The following is a 25,436-nucleotide window of genomic DNA, read 5'->3' as shown; positions in this document are numbered from 1 at the left end:
CATCTAAAAAGAAAGGCTCAGGTGTGGAAATCTCCCTTGAATCCTCTGCAATGAAGATTGATGCAAAGAATTCATTTAGCTCTTCCACAATAGCCTTATCTTCCTTCAGTGCTCCTTTGGCACAATGATCATCCAGTGGCCCCACTGAATGTTTGGCAGGCATCCTGCTTGTGATGTCAGTTTTCCAGTCGTTTGCTAGTTCATCTTCAAATTCTTTGTTGGCCTACGTAATTATACTTATATTTGACTTGCCAGAATGTATGCTTCTTTCTATATTCCTCAGTAGGCCTTAACTTCCAATTTTTAAGGATGCCTTGTCGTTTAGCCACAGTGGCATTTTTTGGTCCTCGTACTATGCTTTTAAATCTGGATTATACATTCAATTTCAGCCTCCATTATGGTGTTTTTAAAAAGTTTCCATGAAGCTTGCAGGCATTTCACTTTTGTGACTATACCTTTTAATTTCCATTAATTAGCTTCCTCATTTTTGTGCGAGTGCCATTTATGAAGTTAAATGCTTGTGTGGAGTAACTATGTAAGCGGTCCTCAAAAGATGAACTAAAGGTTTGGTCCACACATGTTGACTGACGATTCCCAGCAACTTAATGGGACTCTCTTCAGTGGCTTCAGTGGGCACTTGATCACACCCTACTTGACCTGCTGCCCCTTTGGAATAAGGAGTTGGCCAACATGTGGGTCTTGCCAGGCTGTTTCTGAGAGGAGGAGTATGTGAAGGGGGTTAAGGAGTAAGTTAAGGAGTATTCTCTGGTGAAATCTTGTTTATTTGCAAAGAATGTCCATATAGTCCTGTGTCCCTGATCACAGCAGGAACAAACAACCAGCCGTGTTCCTTCTCTCAGTTTCCAGGCCTGCCTCTCCAGCCAGCCCTAGGAGCTCTGTCTCTCTGATGCTCCTGCTGTGTGCTGGCTGCCTTTCTCTCCTGATCACAGGCTCAGCTTGCTAAGCAACCTCCCAGCCCCTGCATTTGCAGTCAGTCTCAGGGAAACCTCACACCCAACATGGGTCAACCAATCTCAAGTTTTGCCATACAGCTGATTGCCTTGGGTGGTTTCTGTTGTCTCCAGCTCTCCTGCTCCATAAAAGGACTTGATTGCTCTTTCCATTTTTCCTGAAAGAAAGGTAGTTCACATGGCCAGTGGCTTTAACCAGGCTGCCATTGATACCTGCCATCATGAGCAGAATTGCCCGGGAGAAGGAGCTGAAAGGAGCTGGGTGATGGGGCATAGCAGCAAGCCTTTACGTAACAGTGATTCATTCCAGAACTTTGCTGACTTCATCTGTGATGCTAGAACCCATTGACAAAGCAGGGTTCTAGCTGAGCTGTTAAATGATGCAGAGGGAGGTGAAAGGAGTGGCCAAAGGGGCTGAAATGGAGGAGGGCAGCTCCGGTGAGGGTCAGGCCATCTCACTGTGTGTGTGTATATATATTTAAGGGAGCTATAGACAGAGGCAGTGATAAAGAGGAAAATGGATGGATGGAAATCCAGCATGGATTCTCCAGGAGGAAACATGGTAGTGTCTGGGGGGAGGGCGCGAATCACTCCCAGGCAGGGAAACTCCTCAAAAGCTAGAATAGGAACCTAAGAGTCTCTAATCTTTCTCTCCACTCATCGTCTCTTCCCTGTTTCTTAGAAACACCACAAGATCAGTACAGTATTATTCCCTTCCCACCAAACTGTATCAAACCAATAGGCCCATGTAGTCTGATATCCCTCTTTCTTGTCACCTAAGTTCACCCCACTGGGGTAAGCTTACCCAGTATTCCACCATCACTTTTCCCAGCAGCCCGAGATCAGACCCATGGATCAAATAGCCAGATAGCTTAGCTGGTCAAGAAGATGATGATGTCAGGGGATTTGATGGGAGGATGTCAGGTGGTTTAGGGGATGATTTGGGGCAGCAGCATCCAGCAGAATCAGAGGGTGACTGAGAGGAATAGCGTCAAAAGGTCAGGGGACAGTGTCTGGGATTGGGAAGGATGGTTTCTGGAGGATTTGGGGGTATGTTGGGTGGATTTGAATGACAGGGGCTGGGAGGCCAATGTTGGGGGAATGGTATTGAGGGTGCTTGTGGAGAGGGCTTACAGAGATAGAGTCAGGAGGCTGATGGGTCGTTTCAGTGGACACTGTTAAGAGTTGGGATTTGATTTCAGTGGCAGGATTGGGGAGTTGATTTTGGTGATTAGTGTTGGGAGGTTAATTTCAGTGGGTTGTGTCACAGGATTAGAGATTGATTTTGGTGGGCTGTGTTCCAGAGTTGGGGGTTGATTTTGGTGGGCATTGGAGTAGGCAAGTTGATTTCAGTGGACAGTGTCAGTTGATTTGGGTTTGGGGTTGGCTCTTTTGGGCAACATCATAGACTTTGGGAGTTGATTTTGGTGGTCAGTGTCAGGTGTTTGCATAGGTGGTGGTGAGTAGACTGGCAGTTAGGGGAGGCTAGACTCCTCCCTATCCGCCAGCTCCCCCCCACTTCTGTCCCCTGCTGGAGGCAAGAGTCCTCCGCTGCTGCTGGCTTTCCTCTCCCCAGGTCAGCATCCCCTCCTCATCCAAGAGCATGTAGCAAGCAAGGAGCACAGAACATGTGGCAGGCAAGGAGCGTGGAGTCTGCAGCACCCCCAACCATTCCCAGAGCACGGAGTGGGCTCTGCAGAGCTCCAGACTCCAGTCCCACAGCATGGGGCAGGCCCCACAGCCACAGAGCCCCTAACCCCAGGGCCAGAGTGCGGGATGGGGTGGGTGCTGTAGTTGTAGAGCCCCTGACTCTGGAGAACGAGGTGCCACTGCAGCACCTCCACTGCTGTGCCAAGAAGGGCACCAGCCCAAGACTGGCCAAATCCGTGCAGCAGGTTGTTTGACCCCCACACCATCCCACCTGATCTGCTAGAAGAGCAAGAAGGCTGGGAGTGAAGCATGGGCAGGGCACACCAGGCTGTTTGGGAAGGCTCAGCCTCCCCCTGCCTACAATACTTGCTGCCCCAAGTTTGATTTTGGTGGGCAGTGCTGGGGGGTTGATTTAGAGGGGCAGCATCGGCATGTGAGGTTGGCACATTGATTTTGGTATAGGGTTGCCAGTTTTGACTGGACACATTCCTGAAGGTTTTCATACACAACATAATTAATTTTTGATTCCAGGACAATCCTGGGAGGCTGGCAACCCTCATTTCTGTAAGCAGTGTTGGGCTGGGAATTAGGGTTTTTTGGTGTCTGGTATTGAACTGGACAGCCCGGTATTTGTGCCTTCTGTCTAGTAAAATTCCTGGTCCCGTTTTTTTTCCCCCTCAATAACCTTTCACGTGGCTTTTTTTTTTAAACAGAATTTTTTCCCTGCAGTTTTTTTGGAAAGGAGGGTGGGGTTCGGTATTTTTTGTGAAACCATCTGGCAAGCCTACTGGGAATTGATTTGATGGGCAGTGTTGGGGTTGGTGGATAGTGTGAGGAGTTTTTGATTCAGTGACAATGGTATTGGGGAGTCAGGGTAGTGGTGAGGCACAGTGGGTGGAGACATCGACCCCTGTTGTCAATGTGGCTTTGATCGGACCCCCGCGGGCTCTGAACACGACAGGATCCGGCTATTTCGCTAATGGTTGAGTCTCCTTTGCCTCATTAACTGTCATGGTGGCTAGTGAGGAGCGGGCAGGAGATGTATTGTGAGCTACTTCCGCCTCCATAACTATCATGGCGGCTAGGTGAGGCTCAGGACTGAGACGAAAGAATTTAGAGCTACTTCCGCCTCCGTAGCGGGAAGGATAGGTGGGCCGCCGCGGTCGCAGTGGCGGGCACCAATCAGCTTTGTGGGGGCGTGGCCGAGGGACGACCTATTCATATAAAAACAGGCTCTAGGGCGAAGGGGGGGCGTTGCATTCCGTGGCAAGCGGCTGAGAGGTGGGTGTTGCCGGCCCGCTCAGCTACTCCTCGCTGTAGCGCCCCCGTCCCCACTTGTAACGCACCCCCTCCCCGCAGCCATGTTCAGCTGGGTGAGCAAGGACGCGCGGCGGCGCAAGGAGCCGGAGCTGTTCCGCACGGTCTCGGAGGGGCTGAAGCAGCTCTACGCCACCAAGCTGCTGCCCCTGGAGGAGCACTACCGCTTCCACGACTTCCACTCCCCGGCGCTGGAGCCGGCCGACTGGGAGAACAAGCCCATGGTGCTGCTGGTGGGGCAGTACAGCACGGGCAAGACCACCTTCATCCGGCACCTCATCGAGCAGGACTTCCCGGGCATGCGCATCGGGCCCGAGCCCACCACCGACTCCTTCATCGCCGTCATGGGGGGCGAGACCGAGGGCATCGTCCCGGGCAACGCCCTGGTGGTCGACCCGCGCCGGCCCTTCCGCAAGCTCAACGCCTTCGGCAACGCTTTTCTCAACAGGTGAGCGGCGCGTGGGCCGAGCGGCGCCCTCTGTGGCTGGGGCCGTGCCTGGTGTCCCGCGGTTCCTCGCCCTGTGGCTGTGGGAGGGGCTCAGCCTTCCTCACCGGGCGGGGGGGGAGTGGTGCGAGGCTGGATTTGCCTTTGCCACGCATGGCCCCCTTATCTTCTCGCCCTCCCCAGGTGAGGGGCTGGGGGCGAGGAGTCTTGCGGTGCCCCTCCTACCTGCAGCCGCTGCCTCAGTGCGTTCTTCAATAGGGGAGTCTGGGTTTGTGGGGGGCATCGCGTGGCACCCCAGTTTAGTGCCGTCAAGCGGTGGGACCCTAATGTGGATGCCCTAAGAGCGGGCCTGGGTGCAAGGGAGCCTGCTAATTCTTCTGGCAGCCCCCAGACTCTTGTCAACTTTCTTCATGTGGGTCCCTGTACTAACTTCGAGGTAGTGCCCCCTCTCTGGAGGCATGACTTTGGACGTCCAGTAGCTAAAAGACATGATCACTGGGGTTCTACTCTTAGATAGGATTGAGGAACTGCCATTGTGCATTTAATGCTGGGCTGTACCTAACAAACCATCCTGGTGCCTCCAGCTATGTGTTGGGTTTGAGACAGGCCATAAGCAACTGTCACAGGAACTGACCCTCAACAAATATTAACTGACTCTGTATTTGCCCAAGCTGTAATGGGGGAAAAATAAAGTAACATTAAGCAAGTTAACTTAAACTTCTAAAACTCCATTCCTTGATACCAAAGAGGCTAGTAACTCTAAAAGGGCGCATAATTCATTTAAAAATCTTAATAGGGCAGCTTCCCTCTACAACTGGGAGCCCAGTTATCTGGCCCTGTACTTGATAGCTGGAAGGGGGTTCAGGAACTCTTGGAAACAGAAGAAGATGGCTCTATTACATGGCAGGAGAGTGCCCTACATCCCTGGTTCCTGGCTGGTGCACAGCCTCTGGTTTTTATGAGAAGGCACTGGAATGTAAAATCCCATTCTCTAATCAGTTAAAGATAGCTCCAGCATCCTGGTCAAAAGCAGCTCCTGACCATGGGTGCCTCAAGTAGGGATTGTTCCCATGTCGCTGATGGAGCAGCTGCTGCCTATGGGGTACCCTGGCCTGCTGTAGGCAGAGGCTGTGCTAAGGGCATATCTACATTACCAGGAAGATGGGAGCTGCCAAGGTCAATCTGCTAAGTCAAATATTGGAAGATCTACTGGGGGCATGCTAAATAAATGCTGAGGGCACCCTGTCAATGCTAGTACTTCTTCTTGCAAGGAGTAAGAAGTTGATGGGACCATTTCTCCAGTTGACCTGCCAGGCTTAAAGTATGTTGACTTCCACTATGTTTATGTAGTGGAATTGCATGCCTTAGGCTTACCTTTCCCTATAGTGTAGACCTGCCCTAACTGAAAATCCATTTGTAGGTTTCCAAGCCTTTAGAGTAACATCCCTGTTTTACATATCGAATAACTGAGCCAGGGCTGAAGTGATTTAGCTAAGCCAGCCCACAGTTGGTAGTAAAAGACATGTCTCCTGATGCCTGCTGTATCTTTGCGCTTCTAAAGACTGGCACCCCAAAGCATAACCAATGAGTTGCTAAGTTTAATTTCTCTCAAACTAAACAAATACCTGTTTCAGGATGGGATTCTTCTTGGGTTTCCTTGTTCTTGCACAGAGGTGTAACTTTACTAACCTAGTGAGTAAATGGCTGCCTGAAGCCTATGCAAGTAGACTTTTCTGAGCATATTGCTTTTGCTGCACTTGAAAGGGGAGTTTCATTTTCAGAGGTAAAAATACAAAACCCCTATAAGGAAGTTGAGAACTTGCAGCTGGATATCCCAGAATTATCCATCATCCAGAAATGGATTCCTGCCCTGACACAGTTTCATTGCTGACAATGAGGGCATGATATAGCAAGGCATGAATGAAACACTTGAAAATACTACTAGTGGGCATAGCATGCAGTTTGAACTAACTAATGATCAGGGCCCTCCCTATTAAAGGCTGCTTCATCTGTGCCCAGAATGAGGTTTTTTGCATAATTCCAGATAAGTAGCTACTAGCTGTTTGAGCTAGCTTGTGTATTACTATGCCAATCCTAGAGGGCATTTAAACTCCAGGGTTAAATGGGTCTCTGGAATGTTGTCCTCTGGCCTCCCTGTCGGAGGAAAGCAAAGACTGTTAATGCTTAACCCAAGTTGTCTCCTCAATGGTCTGGTGTCATTAAAAATGAATCTTATGTACTGCTATTTTAAAGTGTATCAGTCTCCACTCATTATCCTAACCAGTGGATTCTTGATCTGATGTCTAACATATGTCTTTCTGCATTCATCCTAAAGCTTCTTCAAGGAGCAATGCAGGGTCTCTGGACTCCAAGAAGTAGTAGGTTTAGTTGCATGGCCTTGTTTTTTCTCCCCTAACTACTGTGCTGTGCTCTCCATTCTAAAGGTGCCTGTATGCAATTAGTAACCAACACTTTTGTGGCTGGAAGATAATGCAGAAATGTCCAGCTTTTAAAACTGTTCAGTACCATAAATACTAAGAATGAAGGCTTACAGTGAGTTTTGTGCAGAAGCCGAGAGCTTTCCTGCCACTTTGTGAAATGTTAGCTCTGTGATGTTGTAGTGGATTGGACTCTTCCTTGCTGCTTAGCAAGCCCAACAGAAAGCAGCTGCTGAGGAACTAAAATTGCTGTGGCCTCAGTCTCTGAAATAAGAACAGGCTAAGATCTTTCCAGTTGATCTGCCTAGTGGGAAAGAGATTCCAGCAAATTATCCTTTAGATGACTCACTTTTCAAGAGAAACTCTGGTAACATTAGGAAACAGTGACCGGCAACATGAAATTACTGGTCATAGCATTGTTGGAGTAGTGTAATGGTTAGGTGACACAGTCTATTGTCACACTTTCTATTAAAACATGTGGTATTGGCATCAAAGCTTGCCACTATCAGTGCACGTTGCAGCTGCTAACTTTCCATATTGACTAATTTCCAGTTACATCATAATGACTTGGATGTAAGCAACAGTGTAACATTGTGCACATTTCCATTACTATAGCTTGTTAGAAGTGACCATTTTAATCACATGTTGCTACTATTCAGATGGCTTGGACAATAAAGTCAGTTTCACTGTTGAGCTCAAAGCAGTGGTTCTCAGACTTCTTGGCCTGTGGCCCACCTTGCTCAACACAGACTTTTCTGCAGATGACCAGCCAACAACCCATAATGACAAATGGGTGCAGGGGGGCGGTGGGTTTGGCTGGGAGGTTAGGAGCAGCCTGGAGGTACATGATCTCAGTGGGAGAGGGGTACATGAAGGTACTGAGTCTGGGCTAGGGATGGTATATTCAGTAAATCGATAATTCATGCTTGACTCTTCAGTTACTCGACTATTTGATAGTCCCAGGGGTGGGGCCAGCAGCCAGTGAGCTCCAACCCCACTCCTGAGGAGCCCCCTGCCTCCCAGTGCTGCTGTCTCTGTATCAGGTAGCAGCGTGGGGTGCTAGGCAGGAGCTGGCACATGAGGAAAGCCAGTTTCAAAACCAGCTTCCCTTGTGGATTGGCTGCCTATCACCCAACAGAGGTAGCAGCACGGGGTGGCAGCAGCCCCTGTCCAGGAGGGGGTCTGAGTTCTCAAACCCAACACAAGCTGGGACTGAGCTAGGCTGCCTGCCCACCTTGCTCCCAGTGCACTTAAAATGCAGAGCTGCAGCAGGGGGAGGTCCTGGACCTGGTGCATGCCAGGACTGATCCAGGCTGCTGGCCATCCTGCTTAAAAAATTTATTAGTGGGGGCGGGGGAAATGTATGTAGCCTATGTACATTAACCAATAAGCTTTTGCTTATTGGTTAATTGAGTATATGGTTACATCCCTTGTCTGCCCATGAGGGCAACATGCGGGGGAGGGGGGGACACTTACCTGGCTCCATGTTTCCTGCCACTCCCAGGGATCATCCCTGCTGCTCCTACTGTTTGTGATTCTGGCCAATGGGAGCAGTGAGGAAAGCCTCCAGGCAAGTGACTTCCTGCACTGTTCCACCCAGTGAGGGGGTAGAAGGAGCAGCAGCACACAGAACCACAAGCCAGATCTGGCCTATGAGGCTTACCTCCTTGCAGTGAGAAGCTGGCATTGGTATTTCCCCCCCTCATAATGGGGGCCTGGGGCTAGAGCACCAGCACCAGGGGGCAGTGGTTGAGCCCTGATCCTGCAAACCACCTTTAAGGCTGTCATGGACCACTAGTGGTTCATGGATCATGCTGAGAATCATTGGCTTAATACTTGTAATTAAACTAGTTCTCTTAGGTGACAGATGTTGAGCTGGTCTAAATCAGAGCCTCTTGAAACTCATTTAGACCAACAGAAGAGCAAGTCTAGCTGTCTTAGACATAGATAACCAAAGTGTCTCTCTAAACAGCACTGCTACAGTATGACTCCCTTGTCCTTATCTTTACAAACTTGCATGGTGACTAAGCATATAAGGCTGAGCTGATCTGTTGCTCTGTACATAAACCTAGAGTCACATCTGATTTATAGAAAACTGACCATTTGGTAGCTTAAAATTGGACACTAATGCTAGTAATTCTGCCAAGCTGCTAAAGACTCAATTCTTTCACAGAAGGAAGTGCAAGAGGTTCACTTCCTTAAGGTTAAAAAAACTGAGTCAAAGGTTAAATTATTTGTAAATATTTTCTACTAGTGCTAATGACAGTCCCTTCTCTTAAAAGCCTGCTGTCTCTTAGCACCCTTCCTCTCCATATACCTGAGGCTTGATTTATGCCCCTCATACCTGTGAGATAATTTCCCTATCTTACAGATAGCAGACACTACCTTAAAGCTCCCTGTGGGGTGAGCAAAGAGATGTGTCCCAGTTCACAAAGAGCATCTGGCAGAATAGGCAATTGAACCCAGCCTGCAGCCTGACAACATAGTTCTCTTTTTGGACTCTAATCTTCTTGCATACCATGGAAGGAAAGTGCCTAGCCTGTCTAATTTGAGTATCTCTTCTCATGTAGGTTCATGTGTGCTCAGCTACCCAATCCTGTCCTGGACAGCATCAGTATCATTGACACACCTGGTATCCTCTCAGGAGAGAAGCAACGCATAAGCAGAGGTAATGGCTTACTTTAAAGGCACTCCACTGCTTCTATTACATAAGGATTCCCAGATGGGATCTGACAGACCAGTGGGACCATGGAGCCTTGAAGCAGGATGCTGGGGGTACCAAATAGTCTGTTTTGATACTAGCTTGAGCCAAAACTGACTCTTTGCTTGCTGCTTTTTGGCCTCTTAGAGAGAGAAGGTTACTGCACTGAGCAAAGGAATTAGGATTTGTTTTAATTTGGCTAAATAGTTAGACCAACTGAGTCCTCCATTTAGCTTTCCTTCTCTTTAGAGCCAGGTTTGAGTTGACACCAGGGTCAAACATCTAGTATAGCAATGATTGGTAAAGCGGCAAATTATATTGCACTGGTGGCCAATACTCCTGTACTGGTCTAGCTTTCTGGGAGCTATATCTTGGGAGTGGTGAATATTCTCAGCTTTTTGAGTTCAGAAGAGAATAGTCAGAGATGATCCCTCACTTGGAAAGTCTGTCCAAAGATGAAACTTGAAGTTGATTTGAGGAGCTGAGACTTAAACTTTGGCAGCTTCACAGTTATCTGATGTGCTAATACAGTGGTTCAGGAATGGACAAGTCAGTCCATCTTAGCATGGCACCCCCTGGATGCACTTATGCCTGTTGGCCTTTCAGTGCTTTAAAGCTATTGAGGTAGAGCAGCATGGTCTAGTCAGTGACAAGGGCATTTGACTTCAGGTAGGGAGAAGTGGTTTTATTATTGGGTCTGCTATTTTATTTAGAAGAGATCTTCAGAGTAACAACTCCCTTGCTCCTGCATGTGGGGTATAATTTTAATAGAAATTAAATAGGAGCTGATGTTGGAGTTCTGACTCCTAGATTGGATGAGGAATGCAGTCTAATGGCTAGACTGGGGACACCTTTCTAGTCCATCTCTGCCTTTGCCCCAGAGTAATTGGCTTCATTTAGTGTGCTTTTTTGTGGCTTAACTAAAATAGGGGTGTCATTCCCATTTTATCTGCGAAACATGATCTGAAGCGCTTGGCACTCACAGCATCTCAATGACTGACTTAGCTGAGCCATTTCTCAAAATGAGAGTAATATGCTTTGTTCCCCGTCTCCCACTGTATTGGAGATGGGGATAATGGCTGGCTGTATTTGCATGTTGGAAAACTTGTAGCTGTACAACTCAACCTAATTGAAGTATTGTAGGTCTCAGATGTGTTAATCCCCTGATTAATCCTGTAATGCCCTTTATGATTACAAGGGAACCGACTTAAAGCAGTTATTGAACAAGCTTGAGTTCAAATTCCTAATGTAGATGCATCTGTGTAACCTAGGAGCCTGGTTATCCTGGGTGCTGGTTATTTAGGATCAGTGAAGACCAGTCCAGGTGTCAGCATTGAGGCTGCAAGCCATACCGTAATTCAGTGCATATACCCCGCACCCGAATATACCCCATGGTTATGTGTGTCTGTGTGTCTGTGTGTAAAAAAAAATCTTGTATATCATATGCAAGAATATAACCTGTGGGGCATACAAGACTTTTCTGTGCCGGGGGTATAGTTAATCACTCACCACCCAGGTTCCAGCACAGCTGCCAGCCTCTGAGCAGGGGAGCACTCATCCCACAGGTTTCTCTGCAGCCTCTGGGTGGGGGAACACTCACCATTCAGTTCTTGTGCAGCCACAGAAAGGGGTGGGGGAGCAGGACCCACCAGCCTCTAGGCGGGGGAACGCTCCCCCGCCCAGTTCCTGTGCAGCTGCAGAAAGGGGCAGGGGGATGAGTACTCCCCGCCCCTTCCTGTGGCTGCACAGGAACAGGGGAGTGAGTGCTCCCCTGCCTAGAAGCTGATGGCTGCGCAGCCACAGGAAGAGGTGAGGGAGAGCTCACTCACCTGGTGAGTGTGTGGTTAAAAAAAAAAATCTGTATACCCCATGGGGAGTGTGGGGTTTGTAAAAACAAATATAACCCACAGGTTATATACGCTAAATTATGGTACTTGTGCTAGTCTTGCTGCTGTTGCCTTCCCCAGGTCATGATGGTACTTTCTGCTAGGGATGCAAATAGGTAGCTAGTAAGCATCATCTTTAACAAGTGATGCTTACTGGGTAATGGTTAACCAGTGCTCAGGAACAGCTCCCCACTTACAGCCTGCTATGGGTGGAGGGCTGCTTCAGCACCATATCGGTTGGGAATCAGCTGCCCTGCACAAAGGCCCAGGAGCAGAAGCTGACCCTCATAACACATGCAGTTGCTGACCCCTGCTGCTAGCCCGCAAAGGGTGGGTAGCAACAGCTGAAGCTTCATGCTTGGGGGTGGCTGGGAGTGGGATCCTGCTTAATTAGTTAAACCTTAGGTTTAATCAATTAACTGATTAACTAGGATTTTACATCCCCAGTAGGAGCAACATATGGCTAAGCTTAGGCTGACTCCCTGCAGCAAGACATACCCTAAATGTAGAGTGAAAATTTCAAAAGTACTTAGCCTACATTTTTGCAGATGGGAGTTGTAAACTTTAATTCAGGTCCTTTGTAGCTGTGTCCACAGCACACAGATAGCTGTAGGTACTCTAGCTTTATCCTACTTGGGGTGTAACAGTGAAGTTGTGGCAACATAGGACATACTGGAACAGCATGTCAGCTGCAAAGCCTAACTGGCGGCCTGGGATATATGATCTGGATGTTGGTCTGAGACCTCTGTTATCTCAAGTGTGGGAAGGCACCAGGCTCTGTACCCCCATCCACAGCCAGATGTGACTCTCTGCCAGTAGGTAGAACAGACTGCTGTATCCTTGTGGACTAAAACATAGAACAGACTTATTAGCACAAGAACTAGATGCAATAAGTACATTCCATCTTGGGGGCGGGGGGGGGGTCAGCGCCTTGGCTGAGCCCCTTCTCCCCATCTGGGCACCCCAAGACAGCAAGGCTCTTAGCAGTTAATCTCCCCTGCAGCCAGCCCCACCTCCAGCCTTTGTCCAGCTTCCCTGGTAAAAGGTGTCTACTGATCACATTCCCCCTCCCAGGCTCAGGTTACAGAAAGCATCAGTCACTGTATGTGCAAAATTCCCATCACCACCTAGCTATTGGTGTAATGCCCAGGAAAATTGAGGCACACAATTGCTATAGGACAGTAGAAATCATATGCAACCTAAGCAGAGTGAATACAATCTGAACTTCACACCCACACTAGTAGATTAAAACTAGCACACTAGTATTGGTCACTTTCATTTGTGGCGATTGTGGAAATTCTACCTCTGGCAAAATTGGCCATGGGTAGACTGATATAGCTACTTGTGTGCTTCTGGGTAACATAACTGCTACATCCCTTTGTCAGGAATAGATGATGCTTCCTGCTTTGGGGGGAGAATTTTCCCTTTCTGCCAAGGATCCCTAACTGATGGTTCCAAAAGTAGTACTGTAATATTGAACTTCTGCATGTTTGAGTTTCTTCAGAGCATTGTCTATTCACATTATTCATCTGTACAGGATTTTATATACATTGGATATTAGATTTGTATAGAATCTGAGGTGTGATAGATTCAGAAACCATGGCAAGATGCTTTCAGCAGAATTTGGACGTTTAGGAACATTAGATTAAGGGGTTGGGCACTATTTCTGTAGGCTAAGTTGAGTGCAGGCACTAGGTGCTCCCTCTGTTCCACCTGTCCATGACATCTATTTGAGGGACTCCTTTCAACACACTTTCCTCTAGGCATGTTAGATATTGTTTGTTTTTAGTAAACTTATGTAGCTGCAACAATTTTTAATGGTTACACAGTTGCTAATCTGCTCCCAACTAGGGTTGCCAGATGGTTGAAACAAATACCGAACACCCCCCCCCCCCCCCAAAAGTCAGGGAAATTCTGCTGGGGGGGGGGGGTGAGAAGAGACCAAAGTTCTTGAGCAGAAAGACTCCAAGGATGTAAGTGCATGCCCCCCCAATAAAAACCTCATGAGTGCAGGAACAGGGGAGTGGTTGATCACTAAGACCCAGGGGAAGAATTGCTTCCCCTAGGTCTTTTGGCTGGCAGCCATTTTGTGCCAGCAGCCTTGGGGAACCAGGTAAGCATGGGGCTGGGGGCTTGGGGGGAGGGGAGGCCCGGTGCTGAGTGTTTGTAGGGTTGCCAGGTGCCCGGCACTTTCTCCTCCTGGCCAGGGAAAAATTCAGAGAATACCGGACAGCTCAGGAGCCAAAAATACCAGACTGTCCAGGTGAATATTGACACCTGGCAACCCTACTCCCTGCTTGGGGTGTGAACAGCCAATGTGCTTCTGGTTCCCAGCCTCACTCCTGGGGAGCCCTCTGCCATCCCATGCTGCTGCCTCTGTATCAGAGGTGGTAGGAAGGAGCTAGTCCATGAGGGGAGACAGTTTAAAAATACACTCACTCACTCTCTCTACTTATCTGTATGTAGTCATTTGGATTAACTGATGAGCCTGGGCTCCTTAGTTAATCATTTAAATGACTATGCTAACATCCCTATTTTCCTCATAGTAGGCATCTCCCCATTCAGTTTGCAGGAGACATTATTCCAGTATCTTCATGATACTCTTGGGGTGGTAGGCAGAGTTGATATGGTTATGCTACAAGGTATTTGGTCTACAGACATTGCAGAGTTGCATAGAGCTGTGGCTGTATTAAACATGGCAGTAGCTTCATGTCCCCCCCACTTCACCCATTTTTGGTTCTGATTTTTCACTCAAATCAACATAGTTCTGCCCATTACCTAGTCCTAAAACATTCCCTTAAATGTTGGAATTGATCAATGTACTAGTAAAAATCACATGTTCAGCAAATGAACCCTCTAGATGGTAGGTCTCTCCATTGTCCCCATCCCACAGACTTGAGTGGAAAACCTGAAGTACTAAATGGAAGCTACTTCTGTAAGTAAGTGGGCAGCAGGGATGGAGAGTAGGGATGTAAGCAACTAGTCAAATAGTTGATTATTGGATAAACATAAGCTTATTGGGTAGCTGAGGGAGTACTTGACTACTCACTTCCCCCACTGCTGCCTCTGTATTAAAGGCAGCAAAGAGGAGCAGGAGTCAGTGCTGGGGAGGAGAATGGGGAGAAAGAGCAGCAGCAAACCCAGAGCCAGTTAGGACTAGGGATGTAAGTGTTTAGTCCCTTCCAGCAGGGAGCAGGAGCTGGGGGGAGCCAGCTTAAACCGTTCCTGCCCCTCCCCCTCTCCTGCACCATCTCCATGGGGGCAAGGAGGTTGGGAAGGTGGGGGGGGGGGGAACTGTGCACATGCTGGAAATAAGCTGATTCTCAGCTTGTGCCCAGTCCCAGATGCTGTGCCTCTTCCTTTTTAAATGTATTAGAGCCTGCTGGCTCTTAACACATTTAAAAATAAAAGTACAGTGGGGGGGGGGGGGGAACCCAGTGGGAGCTGGGAATCAGCTGGCCCTGTTTGTGCAGGGTCTGTCTTGCTGTGCTGCAGCCTTCTAAATGGATTAAGAGCCATTTAAAAGGCAGAGCTACAGCAGGGTTAGCTCCTAGTTTTGGGAGCTAACCCTGCTGCAGTTCCCCTGCTTCTTGATTACTTGATGGAAAATCCATCAACTAGTTGATTAAATGAAATTTAACATCTCTAGCTAGGACACCAATATTTAAAAAGGGCTCTAGAGGTGATCCTGGCAATTACACACTAGTAAGTCTAACTTCAGTACCGGGCAAATTAGTCAAAACAGTAGTAAAGAATAAAATTGTGAGGCATGTGGAAAAATATAATTTGTTGGACAAAAGTCAGTATGGTTTCTGTAAAGGGAATTCATGTCTTACTAATTTATTAGTTCTTTGAAGGGGTTAACAAACATGCAGATAAGGGGGATCCAGTAGATATAGTTTACTTGGATTTTTCAGAGAGCCTTTGACAAGGTCCCTCACCAAAGGCTCTTGTGTAAGTTACATTGTCATGGGATAAGAGGGAAGGTCCTTCCATGGATTGAGAACTGGTTAAAAGACAGGAAACAAGGGGTACATTTTCAAAATAGAGGGTCAGTCCTGGGACCAATCCCGTTCAACTTATTCATAAATGATCTGGAGAAAGGGGTAAGCAGTGAGGTGGTAAAGTTTGCAGATGATACTAAACTGTTTAAGATAGTCAAGACAGAAGCAGACTGAACTTCAAAAATCTCCCCAAACTGAGTGATTGGGCAACAAAATGGCAAATGAAATTTAATGTGGATAAGTGTAAAGTAATGCATGTGCGGGGCAGGGGACCCCAACTATACATACAGTATGATGGGGACTAATTTGGCTATGACAAATCAGAAAAGATCTTGGAGTTATCGTGGATAGTTCTCTGAACTTCCACACAGTGTGCAGCAGCAGTCAAAAAGGAAAATAGGATATTAAGAATTTAGAAAGGGATAGAAAATAAGACACAGAATATCTTACTGTCCCTGTATAAAACTATGGTACGCCCACATCTTGAATACTGTGTACAGATGTGGTCTCCTCACTTCAAAAAATATACTTTGGCCTTAAAGGGTTCAGAAAAGGGCAACTAAAATGAGGGGTTTGGAATGGGTCCCATATGAGGAGAGGTTAAAGCGACTGGGACTTCTCAGTTTAGAAAAGAGGAGACTGAGGGGGAATATGATAGAGGTCTATAAAATCACGAGTGGTGCGGAGAAGGACGATAAAGAAGTTAGTTATTAGTTCCCATAATAGAAGAACTAGAGGACACCTAATGAAATTAATGGGTAACAGGTTTAAAACTAATAAAAGAAAGTTGTTCTTGACACAGCATGTAGTCAACCTGTGGAACTCCTTGCCAGAGGGAGGCTGTGAAGGCTAGGACTATAACAGTTTAAAGAGAAGCTAGATAATTTCATGGAGGCTAGGTCCATAAGGCTATTAACCAGGGGATAGAAATGCTGTCCCTGGCCTCTGTTTATCAGAGGCTGGAAACAAATCGCTTGATCATTGTCTTTGGTCCACCCCCTCTGGGGTAGTTGGTGCTGGCCACTGTCGGCAGACAGGTACTGCGTTAGATGCACCTTTGGTCTGACCAGTACGGCCGTTCTTATGACCAGTTCCAGCTCACACTGTCCCTGGAAGCAAACCCTACCACAGCTTTGGACTTTAAATGTAGTAAGAGCCCCCTATTGACTGAGTAGTTGATGGTAATTCTATCAATTGCTCAATTAGCTTATTAACCATTAATTAACATCCCTAATGGAATAGAATCCTGGTGTACTTATCCTCCAATAATTCCCTGGTCTAAACCACTAGATCTGCTGGCTCTAGATGAGAAGCCAGGAGTCCTGAACGACACCCCCCCCCCCCCATTCTGTGCTCTAAATAGTCTTTCTTCACCCTCCCTCTGACTCACATTTTAGTATGCTTTAGCTTAATGCTTTTACCATCCTGGCTAATCTACAGATTCAGTGGACAGGTTTCAAGATCTTGCAGCTCAGTGTGTGCAGTGAGGCTTCTGAAATACCTTCCTCAGCTGTAGCCTGCAGCACCCGTTAGCTTTAGCATTCTAGAGGTTGCATGGCATCAAACAGCGTCTTGAACTTGGATCCTCTTCCCTGTAGAGTCCCCTATCAGGAAAGCAGCATTCTGAGATCTTGGGTGTTTTTGAGCACCATTGGCTTATGCATCTGGTTCATATTGCTAACCAATAATCTGATTCTTATTGCTTGTCTTGCTAACCAATAATCTGATTCTTATTGCTTGTCTTGCAGCATCCCTAGGCTATAACATGACTGCCAGACTTGAGCTGCTATTTATCTACATGGTTAAATATTGAGGGAGAATTTGGCAGGCAGTAATTTCCTGTGGCTGAGTGTTCTGAGTAAAAATAGGATCTGTTCTACATAAGTTTATACACAGCCCTCAATCTTTTGAAAGTAGTATAGTCTCACCTTTATCAATGTGATACATAGCTCTAGGACAGTGCTTGGAGTACCTTCTAATCATGCATTAATCTCTGAAGTGCAGGGCATCTGGCACCATGGGAGTGAGGCTGGTGGATCACTGCAAGCTCTACCAGTTCCTCTTCTCTGGCTGCTGGCCCCACTCCGGGTGCTGGCTGATACTGTGGAATCCACAGCCTGGGGTAAGCCTTATGCTGAAAAGTTTGGTACTGACCTGGCTCTCAAGCACCATAAATATTTACTTCTAGCCCCCACTGGTTCACATCTGTCTTGAAAAAATCTTTCTGGCCTCTTATTGGTCTATGGGCCTAGTACTAGCTGTGATCCAAGTCCGACTGTACCAAATACCTGACTTTGACCTAGTACTTGTTTGCTTCTATTGGCTTCTCAATATTTCTGCCAAAGGATTTCACCCCCTTCTGTACTCCACAGCTTCAAAACACCCCACTGGCTGTCATTACCCTGCGGAGGAACTGAATGTATCACTTCTGTGCTTCTCTGCACATTCTCTTGTGTCCATCTATGGGCTTGTTCAGATCCCCATGCAGAGTCTTAACCTAGCTTACACTTCTGAGCATCAATTGCATTTCTCCAGAAGCCCCTGTTGTAGTTGTGGCTCTTTTGGTTATGGTAAAGGCCAGAAGGAAAATGACTTGCTTAATCACATCAGCATTTCCAAAATCCTCCTGGGTTTTTTTCTTTCCAGTGACTAGTAATACCTTCAGGAAGCTGCTTTCAAAGATAAGGCTCTTACTACCCTTAGTCAGAGAAACCAGGATGTAACATAAACAAAGCACCATCATATGTGGAAAAAATTCTGCCCCTCCCCTTTACAAACCAAGGCATTTATAATGAGAAACATGCTCTTCCATTAGTGTAGTGAACTGTCTAGGCAACAGTAAAGGGATAGCCAGGTCACTTCAGTACTCAAACATCTTGAAGGAAAATAAGGTCTGATGCCTTAACTTTCTAGATGTTATTGGGACATACATCCCTGTGGGGTGGGGGGGGAAGAGAAGAGAACAAACTACATACCTGTACCACTAGCAGAGACTTCCCCCATGTAAGCCATACTTGAGGCAATAGTTCAAGACATGACTCTACAGGGAGTAAGTGAGAAGTTGAGTCAACTACTTGCTCCTCCCTTGCTGCATCTGTATCACAGGCAGCGGGGAGTGGGGGGAGCAGGATCCAGTGCTTTGGGGGGGGGGGACCAGCTTAAAAGCCAGTTCCTCCCAGCAGTATCTCTGCAGGGCTGCCTGTCTCCCACCCCATCCTGGGGCACTGCTGCCTCTATCAGAGGTAGCTGCATGGGAGACTGCTTCACTGTTCACTGCCATCTGTCCTCTGGGACCCTTCCCCCTCCCCCCCCCAACCGCAGATGGGATTGAGCAATCCTGGCTTGTGCCAGGTTCAGGAGCTAAGCCCCAGGCACCTCTGCAGTTTAAATGTAGTAGGAGCAGGGCTGCCTTAGTACATTTAAACCACAGAGCTGCAGCAGGGGGTAGCTCCTGGACTTGGTGTGAACTAGGACTGAGGAAGCCTTCCCCTATTGACTACACAATTAGTGGATTACCACCTCTTGGCATCCTTACCCTTGCATGTGGACACTCTTATACCAGAATAAATCACTCTTGAGTTTATTCTAAACCCTTCCCAAGGAAAAACTTGAGAAGGCTGCCTTTATACCTAGTGTCTCCATGGGATTGATTATTCCAGTGTAACTAAATGAATGTATAACCCAAGATATGAAATTAAAGAACTTTCCCAAGTAGGCAAAGCTTAAGTTTAGAAAGTAAAACTGATTCTTACTACCCAAGGTCTTAAAAACAAACAGCAATCTGCATTAACACATGGCTGCACTCCCTTTGGCAAAGGTAAGTTATGATACTTGACTGACTTGAAAGATGGGATAAATTCCTGGGATTCCGTAAGACACTAGGCAAACTACTTCTCTATAAAAGGGATATACTTCCTGCCCATGGAGTTTGCTGGTGTTGTCTTTTTTTTGCATAGTATTTGGCACAGAGCCGTTGACCTAGGGTTGTGGGCACTAGATACTACCATTAAATAAACTATCCCAACAATTTAAAAACAAAATGAAGGAAGGAGGTTCATAGCTTACATAACACCTACCCAAGATCCTCTTTTCAGAGTAGTTCTGGATGCTAGACCTATGCAGTGTTCAGCTCACTAAATCTCTCAGTAGTAGTGTCATGAGGCCCTTTATAATGGAGTTCTGGGTCTTACAGAAACTTAAAACAAATGGTCCTGCAGCACCTTAGACTAATAAAACATGTAGATGGTATATCTTGGGGCAGTAGCTCAGTGGTTTGAGCATTGGCCTGTTAAACCCAGGGTTGTAAGTTCAATCCTTGAGGGGGCCATTTAGAGTTCTGGGGCAAGTCTGTCAGGAATGGTACTTGGTCCTGCGGTAAGATCAGGGGACTGGACTCAATGACCTCTTCAGGTCCCTTTTAGCTCTGAGGTATTTCTCCATATAAATGAGCTTTCATGGGCACAACCCACTTCCTCAGATGCATCTTACAAAGTTATCTATCCCTGGAGAAGTGTGAAGAATCCAGCCACTACAGAGCACAACTTCTCCCTCAAACTATTGCTAAATTCAGTCCTTGCATGTTATGTTACCCTTAAAGCTGCTAGTTGAACAGCAGGAGAACATAGAGGCTATATAACAAGCAGGAAAATGAATAAAACAACTTGTCAAAGGACAAGTTGGTTCTTAAATGATTTACACCAATATTGGGAAGTCAGTGTTGGTGCTATAAAGTCCATTGCTGTAAACTGTGCTTGCACATACACCTGTGCAGTTTACTGGTTTTGCTCAGTCTACATCCCATAGTGGAGAGCTCTAGCAGGTAGATCATGGAATGATGGCTGGAAAAAGTTTGACTGACTTGACTGCAAGGTGAGGTAGGGTATGGTGTTCATTGATGTCACTGGATGCACAGTAGGGACATGACTGGTTAACAAGTTATCTAAATGGGTAATGCTTACTGTTTCTAGTTAGCCAGTTGCCAGTAGGGGTTGGGGGGCTGCTTTGGTGGGACAACTGGCTAAGCACTAGGCAAACCTAACATTTAACTGAGTTTTTTTTACATCCCTAGTGTGCAGAACTTTTGGTACTTTTAAGAGCAAGTCAAAGGATGTTTGTATACAACTCCCACCCTACATATAGACACAGCATCTGAGCTACATAAAGCAAGCTGTAGTAAGACTTTCTCTCATTGAGCCCCAAAGCTGATGGCTGACACTTCATGCCTCCAAACCTGGCTTCTTATCTCAGACTGCTAGGTGGCCTGGGAGACAGTTGCACTTGCTGTAAATGAATATCAACAGTCAGGGGCGCATGTGCAGCCCAATCAATGTCTGGGGTATAAGGACTTTAGAACAAGTATCCTTTGATGGGATACTGATAAGCTGCACTAGTGCTCTCAACTAGTGCAGATAATCCTGACTAGGGCTATGTCTACACAGCCACTTTACTGTGCTGCAGCTTGCTGGCTCAAGGGTGTGAATATTTCCCTGAGTGCAGCAAGTTAGTGCTGTAAAGCACCAGTATAAATAATTTTCTGGCATGGAGCTACTCATTTAGGTGGTTTACATAGAGCTCTCCTAGGGCTAGGGCCGTGACCATACTTTCACTTAGGTGTAGACTTGCCTTAACTGTCTGGCTAGTGTGTTAACACGTTCCATGATCTAAGCAGATTTGATAGGAAAAGAATCTTCCTCCAAGCTATCCAGGACATCTGGGTTTTATGCTTTCTGCAGCAAGAGCCTGGGTCATCTGCTGAGATGACCCAATAACGTCTCCCCTAACATGTCCTGCTGTCACAAGGCCTCAGGCATTGAGATGCCTTGGGCCATATACATACCAGTTTAGTGGGTATGTCACTAAAGTGTAACTAAACCACCCCTTTGACTAAAATTACTGTGATCAGTGTGATGACATAGCTACCACTGCTTACAGGGGCTAGAGTGGGGATGGGGAACCTCTGGCCTGGAGGCTGGATGCAACCACCAACTTGCCTGGATCACCCCCAAGGTTGCCCCCATGCTGGCACACTTAGCACCCTCTGCCCTGTCCCACCATGGAGCTGGAGCTTGAGCTCACAAGCCTCTAGCCTGGGACCCGTAGGCTCTGGTGTAGAAGTGGAATGTGGGAGTGTTTTTCCTTCTCAGAGGGTGGGGGGGCACCCATCAGTGTGGGTTTGTCTCTAGTGTGTGTGTGTGGCCCCCAAATATTTCTTTTCTGTGGATTGGCCTCTGACCCAAAAAAGGTTCCCTGCCTGTGGGCTACAGTACAAATCTGTAAGTGGGGGGGGGGGGAGGGGGAAGGCTCACCACAACTTTCAGCTTTGGGCCAGGGTCTCAGACCCTGAGAGAATACCTTTTCCCTCTGGGGGTGGGGGTGGATAGGAGGCTGCTCCAGTCATCTCCGAGCAGGGGTGGACAGGTGTGGGTTTTTGTGGGGCTTTTTCTTGGGAGGGAGGCACTCCCAAGGCTAAGTGGTCAAGGGCCACCTTGCACCATGGAAGGGTGCAGAATCTAGGACTGATGTGGTACAGAAGGGAGTGCAGGGTAGAGGCTTGGGGCACAGAAGGTGTGGGGTTTGAGTGAAGAGTGGGTAATGGCCTGGTCCAGGTCACAAGGGTGCCAGAGAGGATTTTGATCTGACAGAGGGGTATTGGGCCTGGGAGGAAGTTGTACTCCTTCTGTAACAGAGGGCTTGGTGGTAACTCAGGGCAGGCTTTGCCCAGCAGGTGCTTGCCTAGGCAGGGCCAGAAACCCTGAAACCCAGTAGGACCCTCAGGCAGGCTTCCTGCCTATTGCAGCCCCAGGTCACTCAAAGTGGCTGGCTGATCCAGCCATGTGCCTAGGCACCATATACCCCTTGCGGGAGGGGGATTTTCATGCTGTCTCAGTCCCCAGCACAATCACAGCTCCTGTTGGCTAGTGTCTGGACAGTGGGAGCTGTGATTGTGCTGGGGACTGAGGCAGTGCAAAAAGTCTTGCCTTTACAAGGTATGTGCAGCACCTAGAGGCAACTGGCCACTGAGCAGCCTGAGTCCTAGCAGGCCATGGACTGGATCCATCCTGCAAGCTGTACGTTGCCTGCCCCTGGCTTAGAGCATCTGCACTAGCAGCATTAGTGGCACAGTTGTAAGCTCTGTAGCATAGCTGTAGTCTTGGATGCAAGTCTGAGACCCAGACAGACACAGACTGAAATATTGCAATGCTTGTCTTCTAACTGAAGACCTTGGACTCAAGGGTATTCAGGTGACATTTAATGACCTGTGATACACAAGAGCCTGCCTGCCAATGAGGGGTGTAGAGAAGAGGCAAAGGAGGCAGTTGCCCCAAGGCCCAGTGATTCTAAAGGGCCAGGGCTCTTGACTGCCATTATTGCTTCTGCAGCAGCAGTGGCAGCCAGAGCCCCAGGCACTTCAGAATTGGGGGTGGGGGCAGGGAGAGAAGAATGGTGCTGTCTAGACAGTGCTCGAGGCTGCCTTCCAGAAGCACAGAGGACCCCCCCCATTGCCAGAGCCAGCAGTCTGGTTGTGAGTCAGTGTGACATTATCTAATGGTTCCTCCTCCATCTTAAGGTCATCTGACCAAGGATGGACCCAAGAACAATTGCTAATGGCTGCTTCAATGAATATTCCTCCAGGGCAACACCCTGAATAGTTTTAATCATCTGAGAGCCATTTGCTACATGGAAAATAGCCTTTATTTAGACTAACTCTTGCCCTCTGTTCAGAGGTTAGCAAATTGCCCTTCCTTATGTAGCAGGAGTCTTGAATTCCCCTTAACTGCATGAAAGGTGCCAGATTAAGTGCTCTTGAGATTCCAATCTTCAGGTATTTCTGAAATGTCTGCTATTGACCATTCTTCCAGGCAGGAGTAGTTTCATCTGTCCCCTGTGCTGTCCTTGTGGCTAAAATGCTGGAGGATGGAAGGGGGCAAAATGGCTTCAATTTCCAGACTCCCTACTATGGCTTTGAGGCAAACTGCTTTCTGTATGCTTGTTTTCTCACTTACAAAGCCAGAGAACAATCTTTACTTTCCAGGGAGATGGGCTCAGAAGGGATCGGGTTCAAAGGTGATGAAGGGGGAAAATATGGGTGGACTTGCTGACACAACCAGCAATTCTGAGGGTGACTTGGACATGTCTCAGACCTGCCAGCTTCTCACCTCAGATGTTAGTGACTTGCCATAATCTTGGCTAGGGGTCAAACACATTCTAGAGTGAGTGGCCCTGCATTCCTTCCACCCCATGTGTTCTGATGCAAACAAGTCCTTGAATGGTGTGCCTGTAAAGAGCTTTGAGTAGTGCTGGACCGCTACACAGCTTGATCTATCTACTTTCTACCTGATGCTGGCTAACACTTTCATGTGATGGTCTGCCAAGCTTTCGGTGGCAGAGCTGAGACTGGAAGTTGTAGAGAACTGTAATTTACTCAACTCAGCAGGGGACTTTAGAATCAAGAGTATTGGCTTTGGCCTCTGCCTCAGTGAAGGCTTAAGTGCATATCAAACGATCTATAAAGAATGCACAGGTCAGCTGGGTATGTGGTGTTTAGAACTGCTTTTAGCACCATTTGCTTAACTTTCTGTTCCTGAGCTACATAGCCCCTGTTTTGGATTACCTTCCATTGTGGGTCTTCCTGAGTCACAGGAAAGATGGAGTCTGCTACATGCAAACTCCTAATTTGTGTTCTAAAGAGTATTGCTCAAACCAAAAACAAATCCATCAACTCCATAACTGTGGTGGGGAAGGGCTAGTGAACATGTATGAAGGCTGACTCTTGCAGCTATAAAAAGGGGCTGAGTCCTATAGGGTTTAATGTTCCAGCATAAGCATGCTTCAAATGCTCTTGAGTTGGTGTGATTAAACATTGGACTGGGGTGTAAGTGACTAGTTGTAATCGACTACCCAATAAACATGCTTATTGGGTAGCTAAGTGACTACTCAACTAGTTGCTTGCCCCTCTGCTCCTTCTATTGGGGCAGCAAGTGGTGGGAGTGGGAGCTGGTGCTGGGGGAGCTCGCTTAAGCCAGTTCCCACCTGTGCAATCTCCATGGGGCCAGTGGATGGAGAGGCAGAGGTACAGCATATGGGACTGGGCATGAGCCAGGATGGCTGATTCCCAGTTCATGCCCAGTCCCCCACTGGCTCTGCAGCCTTCCCCTTCCCCTGACATTGACCAATTTAGTAGATGGTAATTCCATCCACTACTCAGCTGATTAGATTAAATTTAACATTCCTATACTGGACTAGGAGTCATATGTGAGTTCAGTTCCCATCTTTCCAGCTGACCTTCTGTGATCTGAGGCAAGTCTCTTCCTCCCCACTTCTTGTGTAAGTTCTAGGACCACATGCAAGCCTGCAAGTCAAGTTTTCCCTCCCAGCTGTCAGCCTTGCTGTCAGGCGCCAGCCCTGCTACATTGCTTTTTTTGTGGAAGAGGATATGCAAATCACACTCATTTGTATATCCTCTTCCAATTCTTTGTGGAAGAAGTTTTGCCACTAAAAAGCCCCATGGAGACAGGCCATTTGTTGGGGGGGGGGGAACCCTTTTTCGCAAGATCCTTTAAACCTCAATTTTTGAGTAAGGGATCTTGCAAAAGTGTGTGCTGACAAATGGCCCTGTCTACATGGAGATTTTTAGCTACAAAACCTCCTTTGAAAAAATAATCGAAGAGCACAACTTGCATATTCTCTTCCACAAAAAAGGCTGTAGCCTAGGTTCCACTCCTGGCCCTAGTCAGAGCTGTGCTCCAGGAAGGTAGCCCTGCTACCACCAGCCCCAGTCTGGGCTGCGCTCCTTGCCTCTGGCCCCCCTGCCACTAGCCTGGGCTGCACTTCTGACCCTGGCGGCACCGCTCCCAGCCAGGCTCTGGTCCAGCAACATCCATGGTCCTGCGAGACCACAGATTGCTGGACCAGAGCAAGATCTTGGTCTAATGAGAGATTGAAACTAACTTCTATTGGTGAAAATGGCAAGCTTACACCAAACTCTTCAGATCTCCTAATATTGTAGGATCAACATAGCTATAAG

General features: G+C 47.5%; 1 protein-coding gene across 2 annotated transcripts in view; it reads left to right on the top strand.

The window, feature by feature from the left end:
• Positions 1-1,339: 1,339 nt before the first annotated feature.
• EHD1 (EH domain containing 1) overlaps positions 1,340-25,436 on the top strand; it is a 46,993-nt gene continuing 22,896 nt past the window's right edge. Inside the window, exons 1-3 of one of the 2 annotated variants that reach the window (XM_025178173.3) lie at positions 1,340-1,409; positions 3,981-4,386; positions 9,392-9,489. In XM_025178173.3, coding sequence (XP_025033958.1) covers positions 1,349-1,409; positions 3,981-4,386; positions 9,392-9,489 — 565 coding nt within the window. In that variant the 5' untranslated portion in view covers positions 1,340-1,348. Of the gene's footprint in view, positions 1,434-3,980; positions 4,387-9,391; positions 9,490-25,436 lie in introns of both variants that reach the window. The other variant, XM_006136553.5, reaches the window with a different exon arrangement.

The sequence above is a fragment of the Pelodiscus sinensis genome, chromosome 11 (assembly GCF_052426305.1).
Source record: "Pelodiscus sinensis isolate ZL-2025 chromosome 11, ASM5242630v1, whole genome shotgun sequence".
NCBI lineage: Eukaryota > Metazoa > Chordata > Testudines > Trionychidae > Pelodiscus > Pelodiscus sinensis.
Note: the sequence above shows the minus strand (reverse complement) of the source record. Positions and strands in the feature narration are given on the sequence as shown.